Source organism: Ceratotherium simum, chromosome 40 (genome assembly GCF_057802395.1).
Source record: "Ceratotherium simum simum isolate JZ-2026a chromosome 40, ASM5780239v1, whole genome shotgun sequence".
Classification (NCBI taxonomy): domain Eukaryota; kingdom Metazoa; phylum Chordata; class Mammalia; order Perissodactyla; family Rhinocerotidae; genus Ceratotherium; species Ceratotherium simum.
This window is the reverse complement of record NC_141939.1, coordinates 2,554,089-2,569,764: the sequence shown is the minus strand read 5'-3', so window position 1 is coordinate 2,569,764 and position 15,676 is coordinate 2,554,089. Positions and strand designations below refer to the sequence as shown.

Here is a 15,676-nt window from a genome sequence, read left to right as displayed (position 1 = left end):
GCTACATACTATATGATTCCAACTACATGACATTCTGGAAAAGGCAAAACTATGGAGACAGTAAAAAGACCAGTGCTTCCCAGAAGTGTGGGGTGGGGAGAGGAGGAATGAAGAAGCAGAGCTCACAGGATTTTTAGGGCAGTGAAAATACTCTGCATGAGACCATAATGATGGATACTTGTCATTATGCATTTGTCCAAACCCACAGAATGTACAACACCAAGCGTGAACCCTAATGTCAACTATGGACTTTGGGTGATTATGATGTGTCAGTGTAGGTTCATGAGTTGTAACAAATGTACCACTCTGGTGGGAGACGCTGATTATAGGGGAGGCTATGCATGTGTGGGGGCAGGGGATATATGGGAAATCTCTGTACCTTCCCCTCAATTTTGCTGTGAACCTAAAACTGCTCTAAAAAAATAAAAAGTCATTAAAAAAAAAAACAAACCTCTGTCTCTTTATCTTCCTTGTTCTTCTTGGTTGGAGGAAAAAAAAAAAATCACAGGGTGATCTCCACTCCAGGAACTGAAATGAGTGGAAAGTAAACTCTACGAGGAGTACAAACTGGTAATGAAATCTAAATAGAGCCACCTGTTGACAGTGGGGCCACTGACAGAGCCAGGCTTTCTTGAGCTGTGACGCAAAATGATGGTGGCAAAGGTGTGGGCTTAGGGGCCTGGCTGTTGTTTCAATCCTGCCCCACGGTTTAGGAGCTAGTGGCCTTGAACGTTACTTAGTCTGCTGTGCCTCCGTTTACTCATCTGAAGTCTCACAGAGGTGTTTGGAGGATTCGATGAGATGCAGCATGCCAAGTCCTGGGATCCAAGTGTGTGGCCCACAGCAAGCACGAGAGGATTTAGCGATGATGACGATGATGTCTTACTGTTACTATTATTACTGTAACACAGGTGCTGGTGCTGTTCAAGTGTGATCCTTTCAGATCCTCACAACAGCCCTGTGATTTTGGTGCTATTAGCATCCCCGCTTCACAGATGGGAAAACTGAGGCTCTGAGAAGCACAGCGGGGATTTGAATACAGGCAGCTGAACTATGGGCCTGGACTCACAACACTACCAAGGACAACGGCAGTGTCCGCTCTCCTTGGGACCTTCCAGTGCCCACCGCTGCACTGCCCACTGCTGCCTGTTTGTGACTGGAGGTGCCCAAAACTGGGTGAATCATGATCTGTGGTCATGACACTCAGGAGCAGATGTTATCTTTGGTCCCGGAAGATCCCATACAGCCCAATTCCCTTTTTACAATGCTAGCACAAATAAAACTAACAATATATTCTTTAGGCGTACATGGCTATGTGAGAAAATCCTATAAAATGAAGCAAAGGAATGATAAACCAAGATTCGAGAGGGTTGGAGGGGGAAGGCAGGGAGGCAGAGGGGAGCACGTGGGTGTGGTTATAAGTTACTGTCATTATTCTCGCTCTCCCATTGGGTGAGGGCGTTTATCATGGTTTTAAAATGGTTACTTAGACCTTGCTGCCTCCCAGTTGAGGTTCTAGAAGGCAGACTTATTTCTTGGTTGGATGAACAGTTGGGAGGAAAGAAAACGAAAGACTAACCAAGGGTCCCTCCTCAGGATACAGGGAGAGAGAGAGACAGAGAGAGAAAGGGAGAGCAACTGAGAGACTGAGAGAGAGGAAGAGAGAAAGACAGAGAGAGAGCAGTCTAGAGGAAGGAACTGAAACCCCTGCCCGTCAAAGGCCGAGAGACTTAGTGCTCCCACTTCACCCTCACAGGGCTCTACCTGAGGAAAGCTGTTGGTTGCATGCTTTTTATATTTTATAATTTATTCGACTATCAAAGAAGGTGATAATGAAGTTAAAAAAGGGAATAGTTCTGATGAAAAATGTAGAGAGGAGAGGACAGAGATAGTTAAGATGTGGGATCTGCAGGATTTGATAATTATAAATTATGTTTACTAATTTAATTTGAGAAATTTCCTGAGAAAAGATCATGAAGTGAGAATAGTTTCTTTTGCTCCCTCCTTTGCCACAGCATTAGTGAAGTAACCATTTGTCCTCACATCACACCCCCTTCGGAGCACTTCCTAGATTTTCATTTGCGCACATGCCCCTCTCCCACAGGCTGTGTGATTCGAGGAAAGCCAAATAGTCACCTCACCCCCCTTGCCATAGGGATTGGCTTGTAACCCCAGAGGAAGCCACCAGTGTGCAACAGCTTTCTGGCGATGTGTTTGGTTTAGGAATAGTCATGTGACCTGATTTTGGCCAATGAAATATGAAGGGAGGTTTCTCGGCGCTCCTGGGAAAGATGCTTCCTTGCTTTTTTGAGAGATCTGCCAGAGGCACACACTCTCTCATTTTGGACAGGGTGGAGTTTGTATGTGAAGTTGGCTATAGTGCAGCTGTTTTGTCACCATGAGGGAAGCCAGCCCTAGGATAAAGAGACCCACAGAGGCAGAGTGGAGAGACACCAAGTTTTGAGGACATCATTGAGCCACGGATTCAAATCTGCCCTGAAGCCTGCCTCACGTCTGGCCTGCCCGGTTCCATGAGGTGGTAAGTCCCCTTTACTGTTCAGGATGCTGTGTGTTGGGTTTCTCTTGCTTGCAACCAAACCACCTTTGGAGCTTTGGACCGGTGTCTGACGGCTCAGCAATCAGGCGGGAAGAGCGGGCCTCTTCTTGGCTTCCAGCCTGGCCCGGGCCACCCTCTCTGGCCCCGCTGGGCATTGCCTTTCCTTGAAGTGGCCACCGGGGTGGGGTCACCAACCAGAACCACGTGGTTGGGGGTGGGGGGTGGGTGGCTGCTGGAGAAAAACTGGGGTGATGTGGCTTGGAAAAGGGGAAACAGATGCCCAATAGATAAAAGCGCTGGGCTCCCACCGTCGACTTTTTTCTTAGTCTCCGGGTCATTGTAGTGATTGAAGTGTGTCACGGAGGAGCCCAGGTCAGGCTGCCTTAATGGGAAGCTGGGCCCCTGCCTGTGACGTTCCCTCCACCTTCCTCTTGCCATGACTCTGATCTGAAGATAGGCAGTACGGTGGCTCTTTTGGGTAGAGACTTGCTGATTGATTCCAAAAGAAAACGTTTTACATGCAAGGGACCATGCAAGGGCGCTCCTTCCTCCCTGCTTCGGGAGGTGCTGCAACTTCTGAGGAAATCGGGGCCCGTTCTCTACCTGAAGCTGTTGTCACTGTGTCGTGAGATCTCAGAGCTGCGAGCTGTTCCTGGGGTGCGTCCCCCAGTCGGGGGCGTGCAACTGCGTCTGCCCCCGTCTCTCCCTGCGAACAGGTTGACATTCTCCTGTGACCTCCTATTAGTGTGTGTACGTTTGATTTTTACTTACCTTGCTGCACTGAATTTCAATAGTATCTCTTGTCTTTCTGAGTTCACTCCTCTCCGTCCGCTACCTTACAACGTCAAAACTGACAACAGGTATACTCTGTCCTCTCTCTGTAAATACGGCTTTGCCAGTGGGTTGATTCCAGGAGCTCAGAATCATTCTTACATGTTAGGACTGTAGACAAATGGCAATGGTGGCGCCAAGCAGTGGGCTCTGGTTACCCATCCTTCTCTTTACAGCAATGGCTTAATGGAACATGTGCAGACCTCTGTTTCTTTTGACTCTGTCTGTGGACTTATTGTGAGTGCTGCAGACATCACAGGAGACCCCCCCCCCCCCAGAGTGTCTCCCCATCCCTCCTGGAGGCCATGAGAGAGTGTGGACTCACCCTCTTCTTGGCCCAGGGATCTCAGGCCTTGACGTCCAGGTCGTAATTGGCCCCTGAGGGAACCTCCATGTCCATCTTCCCAGGTCCCATTTACTTGTAAATGGACAGGTGGATGGACAGGTGGCTCTCAGGCTCCAGTAGGGCATCCTGGCTCCTGTACGTGTTTGACTCATTGAGGGTGCTTCTGACACAGCTGTTGAATGGATTTGTTGTTGAAGGTGATGGATTTCCACTCTAGATCCCTGCAGAATTTCTGTACAGTAATGTTCCACCAAAAACATCTTTTGGGTGAACAGTAGTGTCACATTTATACTAAAGCTGGAAACAAGGAGCCCCACAAGCCAGCAGACCCCACCATCCTGTGGGCAGAGCATGGCCTTAGGAGAGAGTCGAGGCCTGGTTATACCCGCGACCACAGGACTAGGCGTCCTTCAGTACACTTAACCATGCGTGCTGCACACCCATTTCTGTTTTCTCAGCTAACCTCTCATGTGCCACTCTAGCCTCAGCACCTCCCAAATGCACCCAAAAGATAACCCTCCTTGTTTGAAGCATCAAGTCTCATTTCTAAGCCAATCACTGTCCTGGAGGTTGGGTCACTGTGATAGCCTGGACCAATCAGGAGGCTCACTCGGGCTGGGCTGATGCAGCACCCTAGAATCCTGGCCGGGAGGAAGAGCCAGCAGTGCCTGCCACACACATCTCTACCTAGTGAAGAAACATTTCTGAGTTTGTGGACAGTTTGTGTTTTTCTCTTGGGAGATTATATCTGTTCCTATCCTCTGCTCGTTTGGCCATATTTCCCCCTTCACTTCCTCACCACCCCCTTCCAGCCCTTTCCTCCTTCCTCCCCTCCCCGCTTCCTCCCTCCTGGGGACTTCCTCCCTCTGCCCACAGACACCCCACTTCTCAGCCGATTGTGTCAAGCAATTGGGTTCCCACTCCTCTGCCTTCTCGCCGGCCCTGCAGCTGCTCCTGACAGAACCAAGAAAAGGTAATTGCTAAACTAAAAGCTTTCCACTCCAGAAAACAACCAAGCCATCCCCCAGGAGGTGGCAACAGCCCTGGCCACTTAAGGTCTAATGACACTGTGTAAAATTCTCTTGTGCCACACTGTATGAGGACCCTCCTTCTCCTCCTGTCTTCCACGCTGGAGTCTGAGCTGTTGGAGGTAGGAACGGGCCTGACTTGTTTTGAATTTCTATTGTTTAGCATGGTGCAGGTGCTTAATGAAAACGAGGAAGGAAGGAGAAAAGGAATGATGGAGAGGGAACACCCTTGTGCCCACAGTCACTCCTGTGGCGACCCAGGATGCAGGAGTGTGGACTGGAAATGCCTCTCGTCAGGGGTTCCTGTCAGGTTTTTGTCTCTGGTGAAGGGGATCTTCTTTTCCTCTTTCTCCCTTTTCTCTCTACCTCCGTTTCCTTCAGCTATCTCTGTAGACTTTGCGAGTTAGCACATATACACGTGCTCGGTGGGGTGAAATGATCAGCTAAAATTGAATTGCAGTCCTTAGGAAACCCTCCCTTAGCGTTTTCTCAGGCGCCCTTATAGGTTCAGGGCTTGTAGTCTTTGACAGTTACCACGAGATGATTCAACAGTTTCTGTTTCCATTCACGGTCAGTTCATCCGGGCGGTGCGTGGGGCTCACAGGGGTGGCGCCGTGGCTTCAGGGTGGAGGTGGAGTTGTGATCCTGGCTCGGGTGTTTCCTAGAAGGAGGCTGGTTTCTGTGCTCTCTGCCTGTGGGGGTCTGTTCTTCACGGCCACCTTTCATCTGTGTGCATGCTTGGCGGTGGGTTGTACCTCACTCTTCAATGGAGAGGGAGCACTTTTGATTCTTGCTGTTTTCAACGAGGAGAGATGGATAGAGGGAGTTTATCCTGGGCTGGGCTGGAGGTGTTTCCTGAGCAAAATGACAGTAGGGCCCAGGCGCAGGTTTCTGCAGCAGAGCCATGCCTTGAAACCACGGCTGATTTTCAAATTCTTGTTAGTATTTCATTCCAGAATGTCGGTGCTGCCTGGAACCACGTGGTGGTCAAAGGTTAGGCGCCAAGAGTGTTCCTTGTCACCAGGGCACTCAAATTTGGTATCTGAAGATGTGTTTTCATTTAGACTAAAACTGATTTTCGATTTAGATTTTGAGAAAAATCATACAACCACTTTTTAAAAGTGGTTTTTAGTTTGTTGTGTTTTTTTAAAAGTTTTTTTAACACACAAAGGTCTTTTTTGTTTTTGTTGTTGCCTTGTTTCTTATCTCTTTTTAAAATAGACGTTTTATTTTTGAATAATTTTCAACTTATAGAAAAGTTGTAAAGATAATACAGAGCATTTCCACACCCCTCTCAGCAACTTCCCCTGTTGTTAACGTCTTTCATAACCACGGTACATTTGCCTAAACTAAGAAAGCAGCATTGGTGCATTATTATTACTGAAGCTCCCGGCTTTACTCGAATTTCTTTGTTTTTCCCTGGTGTCCTGTTTCCATTGCAGGATCCCATCCAGGATGCCACGTTGTGCTTTGTTGTCACATCTCCTTAGTCCCTTCTGATCTGTGACAGTTCCTCAGTCTTTCTGTGTTTTTCATGACCTTGACATTTTGGAAGAGTATTGGTCAGGTATTTTGTTGAATGCCCCTCAGTTTGGGTTTGTCTGATCTTTTTCTCACATTTAGGCTGAGGTTATGGGTTTGGGGAAGAATATCACAGAGGGGAAGTGCCCTTCTCGTCACCTCATATCAGGAGGTGCATACTATCAACATGGCTTATCACCATGACGTTCATCTTGATCACCTGGGCAGGGTAGTGGTTATCAGGTTTCTCCACTGTAAAATTACTTTTTCCTCCTGGGGAAGCAAGTCACTGAGTGCAGCTGACACTCAGGGGATGGTAATGGAGGAGTGGAGGTGTTTAACCACCCCCTTCTGGAGGGGAGAGTAGCTACACAAATTATTTATTACAGGAGACTTGTCTATTTTCCCTCATGTATTTATTTATTTATTTGAACTGTTTGTTTATATCAGCATGGACTCCTGTGTGTTTATTTTGTGCTTTGGGTTATAATCCAATAGTCCAATTTATTTTCTTGCTTATATTGCTGCAGCTTTGGCCATCGGGAGCCTTTTCTGTTCTCTCCTGTGTCCCTTTAACATGCCCCCATCATTTTGTGTTTTTTGAGCACTTCCTTTCTTTCTGATACTATAAGATGCTTTAGGCTCATCTTCTATTTTCCCTGCCCTTGTCCTAGAATCACCCATTTCTCCAAAGAAGTCTTGTTCCTTTTATTTGAGAAGAGTTTTTAGAAACCAAGATCTGTGCGTGAAGGTCTCATTCTCACATTAGAAAACAATGGCTCTATCGTAATTCCTTTTCTGGTCATCTACTTTCTTTCAATATTTTATATTTAGAAACTGTAAGCATATAGCAAAATTGAAAGACTTTAACATTGAGCACCCATTTATTCATTACCTAGATTCTATCATTAACGTATTTCTGTACTTGCTATAGCACAAATTTGTCCATTTAGCTATCCCTCTATCCACCATATGCCATTTTTTGGATGCATTTCAAAGTTGCAGACATAAGAATACTTCCTCCTAAATAATTCAGTATGAATATCATTAATAAGACTTCAATATGTGTTTAGGTCATTTTTTCTTGCTGTAAAATACAATGAAATGCAAAAACTTAAGTTACACTCTCAGTGTTTTCACAAATACATACACCTATGTAACCCAAACTCCCATCGAAGTGTAGAACATTACCATCACCCCAGAAAGTTCCCTGATGCCCTTCCCAGTCATCCCTGCCCTTACCCTCCCAGAAGTAACCATAGGTCTGTTTTTCCCTACTATGTTCTTCTTGTCTGTTTTAGAATTTAATATAAATGGAATCACATAATATATTCACTCAGCATATTTTTGGGGTATATTAATTTGATTTAATCCTATACAGCAATGAAAAAGAATGAACCACAGCTACAATAGACATTAAAATGAATCTTATTAGCCATGTTGAGTGAAAGAAGGCACGCAGAAAAGAATACATGGTGTCTAATCTCATTTCTTTAATATTCAAATGCAGTAAAAAATAATTTATGGCGTTACAAGCCAGGAGAGCAGCTAACACTGGGCAAAGGAGAGGGAGACTGAGGGGAGATATGTGTGTGTGTTGTGTGCTGGTGACATAATGTGATTTTCCTTGACTTGGGTAGAGATTATACAGGTGTGTTTTCTTTGTGCTAATTCACTGGGCTATACATTTATGACTCATGCTTTTTTCTTGGTGTATTATATATTATTAAGGTGTTTTAAAAATAAGATACTAGTTCATGCCCCTCAATTTTGTGTGTGTATGTATGTGTGCGTGTGTCTGTATGGCAATACCATATCTACTAATTATCAATTGATATATGAAAAATTGCCTCAAAACTTAGCAACCTACAACAGTAATACCTGTTATCTCATACAGTTTCTGTGGGTCACGAATTTCAGAGCATCTTAGCTGGGTGGCTCCGGGTCTCTCATGAGGTTGCATGTGGGATGTTGGTCATATAAAGGCTTGACTGGGGCTAGAAGATCCACTCCCAAGATGGTCCGCTCACATGACTGTTGGCAGGAGGCCTCAGTTCTTCCCCATGTGGACCTCTTCACAAGGCTGTCCTCACATGATGGCAGCTGGCTTCCTCCAGAGCACTTGATCCAAGAGAGCTCAGTATAGTGTTTTCTAGATTAATATATGTCATTTATGTGTGTTAGTGGTACATTCCTTTCTGTTGCTAAGTAGTATTCCATTCTATGACTGGACTATAGTTTGTTTATCTGTTCTCTTAGTAAGGGATACCCGGACTGTTTCCAGTTTGGGCTTATTATGAATTAAGCTGATATGATCATTCTCCTACAAGAATTTTTGTGACTATTTCATTTCTCATGGGTAAATACCTAGGAGTGTGGTTCTTAGGTCACAGAGTAGGTATATGTTTAGTTTTATGAGAAATGGACAGACCTTTTCCAGAAGTGATTGTACTGTTTTACATTTTCACAACAAAATATGAGAGTGTCAGTTACTCCACATCCTTGTTAACATTTGGTTTTGTCATTAAAAAATTTTTTTTAGCCATTCAGGTGGGTGTGTGGTGGTATCTCATTGTGGTTTTGATTTGCATTTCCATGATGACTAATGACGTTGAGCACTTTCTCGTGCGCTTATTGGCCATTTGTATTTTTTTCTTTTGAGAAGTATCTGTTTGAATCTTTTGGAGGGCATCTGTGTGTTTGTGTGTGTGTGCGCGTATGTGTATAGTTTTGTGTCAGCACCACCACAGTCAGGATATAGAACTTTTCCATCACCGCACAGAAACTTCCTGTGTTTCCCCTTTAGAGTCAGATTCTCCCCATAACACTAACCCATGGCAGTCGCCGATCTGTTCTTCATTACTATCATTTTGTCATTTTGAGAATATTATAAAATTGAAATCATATGGTATGTAACCTTTTGAGATTGGCTTTCTTTTCATGTAACACCAGACCTTTGAGATCCATCCAAGTTGTTATGTGTATCAGTAGTTCACTCCTTTTCATTGCTGAGTAGTATTACATTGTAGGACTGTGTCACAGTTTATCTGTTGCCCAGCTGAGGCACATTTGGATTGTTTCTAGTTTTTTTTTTTATTTTTTTTTAATTTAATTTTTATTTATTTTAAATTTTTTGTTTATTGCAGTAACATTGGTTTATAACATTGTAAAAATTTCAGGTGTACATCATTATACTTCTATTTCTGCATGATTGTTTCTAGTTTTTGGCGATAGCAAATACAATTGCTATGAACATTCATGTATAAGTGTTTGTGTAAACAAAGGGTTTCATTTCTCATGGGTAAGCACCTAGGAGTGGGTTTGCTGAGTTCTATGATAAGTGTATGTTTAACTTCATATGACACAGTCAAACTTTTCCAGAGTGGCTGTACCATTTTTTATGCCCATCACCAGTGAATGTGAGATCCAGGTGCTCTGCATCTTCCTTATTAACGCTTGGTATTGTCAGTATTTTTTATTTTAGCCATTCTAATAGGTGTTTATGATTTTATTTATTTATTTTTGTTACAGGTAGCTTGTAGTTTGGCCCTGATTGCACATGTGGGACTTTCTGGAGAGGTGTCTTACTCATGCTGGATGCCCACACCCGGCACCTCTCTGAGGGCATGAGAAATTGGTATTTTTTGTTTTACTTCTTGTGTGTGTCATATCCCAGCTCAGAGGTTTTCAAGCTTGTTCTTGGTGATGGAACCATTTTTTTCAAGCTAAATCCTACACAGAACACCAATAGATCAGTCAGATGATGGTGGCACTGCTGGGGGTAGAGCTGGGCCCTCTCTGTACCCCCACAGCCGTCCCCGAGGTGTCCCCCAGCATACGAGGCCCAGCTCCTAATTTTGACACTAACTCTATCCACCCCAGGACCTGCCAAGTCTCTTAATTCTGTAGGGCCTCTGTCTGCAATCTGAGGCATAGAGAATAATATTTGCCATATCTTTATATCTTACAGACCCAAGAAGACGGAAAAGAGGAATTATATCTGTTAAAGTACCAAAAAACATTATTGTTTATGATTTATACCCCCATTGTTATACAAACAGTATTTGAGGTGGCCTACTAAGATTGTTAAATGTGGAGGTTGATATTTAAAGACAAAATATGCACACAAATATGTATGTTGTGTTGGAATTTGGAGAGCTTGGAGGTGTTCCTAAAACCCCGATTTTTCCATTGCAGAGATGGTTACTTTTTTGCTTGACAAGTGTTAGGAATTTGTATATTCTTATTAAGATAATCAGATGTTCAAGTTTTTAAGCAAACAGCTTCTAAGACTTTTTCATGCAGCTTTAATTTCTTTGTTGAATTCGAATTCCTTGTGGTGGCCGTCCAAATGAAGAGCAAGCTCCATCTGGCGGTTAAGTGTGCAATTTAAAGTGATTTTTAAACATTTTTTTTGAATAAGTATTATTTTAACATGGTTCAAAAGTCAGAACGCATAAAAGAGTAGAGTACTCTTCCCCATATGCCCAATTTCCCCCACCTCTGCCCATGTACACAAAAAGTAAACCCTGTTAGCTTCTAGTGTGTCTTGGAAGAGATTAAAAAAACAACATACATGCAAGCAAATACAGTCACGTTGTCACTTAAAGACAGGGATATGTTCTGAGAAAGCTGTTGTTAGACAATTTTATCATTGTGCGAACATCATAGAGTGTCCTGAAGGGGAACAAAATTTGCCAACCCAAAATGTGTCTCCTTAACATGAAGATTCTTTTAGGCTGATTATTTTTCAGAAACGAAAGACTCAGAAAGTTTTTCTTGTCACCACCCCCTTAACTGCCTAAAAGAATTCAGATAAAAAAGCCCATCTCATAAAATACCTAGGAATAAACTTAACCAAAGAGGTGAAAGATCTGTACACCGAAAACTATAAAACGTTTCTGAAAGAAAGTGAAGAAGACACAAAGCAATGGAAAGATATTCCGTGCTCTTGGATTGGAAGAATTAACATAGTTAAGATGTCCATACTTCCTAAAGCCATCTATAGATTCAATGCAATCCCTATCAAAGTTCCAACAACATTTTTCACAGAAATAGAACAAAGAATCATAAAATTTATATGGAACAACAAAAGACCCCGAATAGCTAAAGGAATCCTGAGAAAAAAGAACAAAGCTGGAGGTATCACACTCCCTGATTTCAAAATATACTACGAAGCTATAGTAACCAAAACAGCATGGTACTGGCACAAAAACAGACACACAGATCAATGGAATAGAATCGAAAGCCCAGAAATAAACCCACACATCTATGGACAGCTAATCTTTGACAAAGGAGCCAAGAACATACAATGGGGAAAAGAAAGTCTCTTCAACAAATGGTCTTGGGAAAACTGGATAGCCATATGCAAAAAAATGAAAGTAGACCCTTACCTTACACCATACACAAAAATTAACTCCAAATGGATTAAAGACTTGAATGTAAGACCTGAAACTGTGAAACTTCTAGAAGAAAACATAGGCAGTACTCTCTTCGACATCAGTCTTAGCAACATCTTTTCAAACACCACGTCTGACCGGGCAAGAGAAACAATAGAAAAAATAAACAAATGGGACTACATCAAACTAAAAAGCTTCTGCACAGCAAAGGAAACCATCAACAAAACGAAAAGACAACCTAACAATTGGGAGAAGATATTTGCAAACCATACTTCTGATAAGGGCTTAATCTCCAAAATATATAAAGAACTCATGCATCTCACCAACAAAAAAACTACCAACCCAATTAAAAAATGGGCAAAAGACCTGAACAGACATTTCTCCAAAGAAGATATACAGATGGCCAACAGAGACATGAAAAGATGTTTCAAATCACTAACTATCAGGGAAATGCAAATCAAAACTACAATGAGATATCACCTCACGCCCGTCAGAATGGCTATAATTAACAAGACAGGAAACAACATGTGTTGGAGAGGATGTGGAGAGAAGGGAACTCTCATACACTGCTGGTGGGAGTGCAAACTGGTGCAGCCACTATGGAAAACAGTATGGAGATTCCTCAAAAAATCAAGGATAGAACTACCATATGATCCAGCTATTCCACTGTTGGGTATTTATCCAAAGAACTTGAAAACACCAATTTGCAAAGGTACATGCACCCCTGTGTTCATTGCAGCGTTATTCACAATAGCCAAGACTTGGAAGCAACCTAAGTGCCCATCAAGGGACGAATGGATAAAGAAGCTGTGGTATATGTACACAATGGAATACTACTCAGCCATAAGACACGATGAAATCCAGCCATTTGTGACAACATGGATGGACATTGAGGGTATAATGCAAAGTGAAATAAGTCAGAGGGAGAAGGTCAAATACCGTATGATTTCCTTCATTAAGTAGTAGATAATAACAACAATAAACAAACACATAGGGACAGAGATTGGATTGGTGGTTACCAGAGGGGAAGGGGGGAGGGAGGAGGGTGAAAGGGATAATTCAGTACATGTGTGTGGTGATGGGGTGTAATTAGTATTTTGGTGGTGAACACGATATAATCTATGTGGAAATAGAAGTACAATGATGTACACCTGAAATTTTTACAATGTCATAAACAAATGTTACTGCAATAAACAAAAATTAAAAAAAAATAAAAACAAAAAAACAAAAAAAAACCCATCTCAGGAAGTGAGCTATCACCTTAGCATAAGGTGAACTAGGTGTAGACAGGGAGGAACCTAGAACAGCATGTTTGTTGGGCTTCCCTCTGTGTTCTTCTGTTTCTCTGTGGCCAAACACTTGTTTTCTGAACGTTTGCTCCTTTTCGCCTGCTTGTGAATTGCCTTCCTTCCTTTTGAAATCCCTGATTCTTCCCATCCCCAACATCTCCTTATCTTTAGCTGAAGATGGTATTTAAGGTGAGGGCTTTGGCCATTTTGGTGGGTTACTCCATGGGTTTCCTGGGTTTCTCCATGTATATGTATTATTAAACTTTTGTTTGTTTTTCTCCTGTTAATCTGTCTCATGTCAATTTAATTCTTAGACCAGCTAGAAGAACCTAGAAGGGTAGAGGAAAATTTCTTCCTCCCCTACAGTGCTTACGCAAACTCAAATGGTATAGCCTACTCCACACCTAGGCTATGTGGTACTAATCTTATGGGACCACCATCATATATGTAGTCCACTGTTGACCCAATGTTGTTATGTGGCACGTGACTGTATATAGTGGTCTCCACCCATTTTGTTAACCTATAGTGCAGCAGTAGCAGCAGAAGTAATATATTCACTTGTTTTCACCTTGCTTTTTATTTAAAACGTATCTTGGCAATTTCCCCATATTGGCATATAAAGAGATTTTGCTTTTTATGTAATACCCCATTGTATGGCTGTACCATATTTTACTCAATCACTCTTCTATTGATGGGCTTTTAGAAGTCTGCAATGTTGTGCTGTTACAACGCTATAGTGAATAGTTATTTCTGCCCGTTTAACATTATACTCATCCCTTGTAGTGCATTTTGGAGTGCGAGTGGGAAGAGGAATACGCGAGAAAGACCTGTAATGAAAATGTCTGACTTGTTTCCATTGAGAAATTTCTTTAATGTAAAAAACGTGGGTATTTATAGTTGACAGCTGTTTTAGTAACTCAGTTTTCTTGAGGTCTGTTTATTTTATAGTTTTTAATAATTTCTCAGTTCCTTTGGCCAGTGTATATATTATCTGTGCATTAACAGTCCTCACCTGATCTTGCGTTCTGTCTTACTTTTCTGGATAGATTGACATAAAATCCCATTAAGTTGACTCCTATGAGATGCTTGTTATCAGTATGAGCAGGAAGCTTAATTTAATGTGAGAATAGATGTGAATTTGGGATTTTAAAATAGATGAATAACAGCCATTTTATTGAAAAGTTTCTAGAATAGAAATGTAAAAAAAGTAGCTAATAACTTATGTTTTAGAATCTTGTCTTTGTAACACACATCAAGGCAGTCCCGTAAGCTTTCTGTCTGGTCTTTGTACTTTGAGGTTTCTCTTGAACCACATTTTTCTTTTTTGATGACAGAATTTGTAATGAACAAATATTACTGTTTATAAAAATAAAAGAGGATCCATAGCGACTGTTACTCTATAACTTTTACATATTCCTCATATGGGTAAGCACATCCAAAGGATAAGTTTCTAGACACTGAATTGCTGAGTCAAAAGATAGATTCATTTGTAATTTTGATAGATACTAATTACTGTATGTATAGATTCTACCAATTTATACCCTACCTTCCTCCCTCCCCCTGGCTATGCGTGAGGGTATCTGCTCCTCACAACCTTGCCAACATAGTGTGTTATCAGACTGTCTGGATTTTATTCATGTGATGGGTAAAAATCAGTATTTCAGTGTAGTTTTAATTTGTGCTTCTCTTATTGCATATGAGAACAGGGATTTAAAAATATATTCAAGTGCCATAGTTTTTAATGAATGATAAGAGCTTTTGAATTAGGGAGATTGGTTCCTTTGCAATGACATCAGTAACAAATATTTTGTTCCAGTTTGTCATTTGTCTTTGGATTATTCTTATGGCTTTTGGTCACGCAGAAGTTTTTGTTATTAAGTAGTCAAATTTATCAATGTTTTCTTCATGTCTTCTAAATATTATATCATACTTAAAAAGGGATTTTTTTTAATTAAGATTGTGAAAGAATTCTTCATGTTTTATTTTAGTACTTTGTGGTATTGTTTTCTTCCGTGTAAATCGCTGATCTGTTTGGAATTTATTCTGCTATCTGGTGTGAGATGGGGATCCAACTTTATTTTTTTTCCAGTTGGCTACCTAACTGGAACGTCTCAAAGTTTTGTTTTTCCCAGTGATTTGATATCCCAGCTTTGTCTTAAATACATTAAATTTCCATATGTATTTATTTCTGTTTCTTAACATTCTATTGTATTCCATTGGTCTACTTGTCTGTTCTGCACCAGTTGAATTACTGAGGCCTTGTCACACATCTTATTATCTGATAGAGATCATGGCTCCTCCGTTCTAGAGTTTCCCAGATATTTTTGTTTGTTTCCTTTAATTTGTGAACTTTAAATCCCTTATTGGTGTTTTTATTTAGATCGTATCGAATGTATAAATTAAGTTAGGGAGAATTGATTTCTTTATGATATTGTCTTCCTATTAAAACACATGGTATGTATTTCTATTTGTTCAAGCCTTTTCTTGAGTCCTTTGGGAGTGTCTTCTTCATAAAAGTTCTGTACATTTTAAAAGTTTATTCTTAAGTATATTTTTCTTTTGTTTTATGACTTTTGCAAGTGGGATCTTCTCTTTCCTGTATTTTTTAACTGATTGTTTCTGTATCTACGTGAAAGCAATTTACTTCTATTAATTGTGTATCCTGCCAACTCATTGTTTGTAGTAATTTTAGTTGGTTGTCTTGG

General features: G+C 41.4%; 1 protein-coding gene across 5 annotated transcripts in view; it reads left to right on the top strand.

Annotated features, from left to right (window-relative positions):
* The window catches only part of ACOXL (acyl-CoA oxidase like), a 376,737-nt gene that overhangs the window by 19,809 nt on the left and 341,252 nt on the right, over positions 1 to 15,676 (top strand). Inside the window, exon 1 of one of the 5 annotated variants that reach the window (XM_087426115.1) lies at positions 2,362 to 2,539. The exons of 3 other annotated variants lie outside the window; for them this stretch is intronic. In XM_087426115.1, coding sequence (XP_087282241.1) covers positions 2,532 to 2,539 — 8 coding nt within the window. In that variant the 5' untranslated portion in view covers positions 2,362 to 2,531. Of the gene's footprint in view, positions 1 to 2,361; positions 2,540 to 4,391; positions 4,708 to 15,676 lie in introns of those variants that run through there. One more of the 5 variants, XM_087426116.1, reaches the window with a different exon arrangement.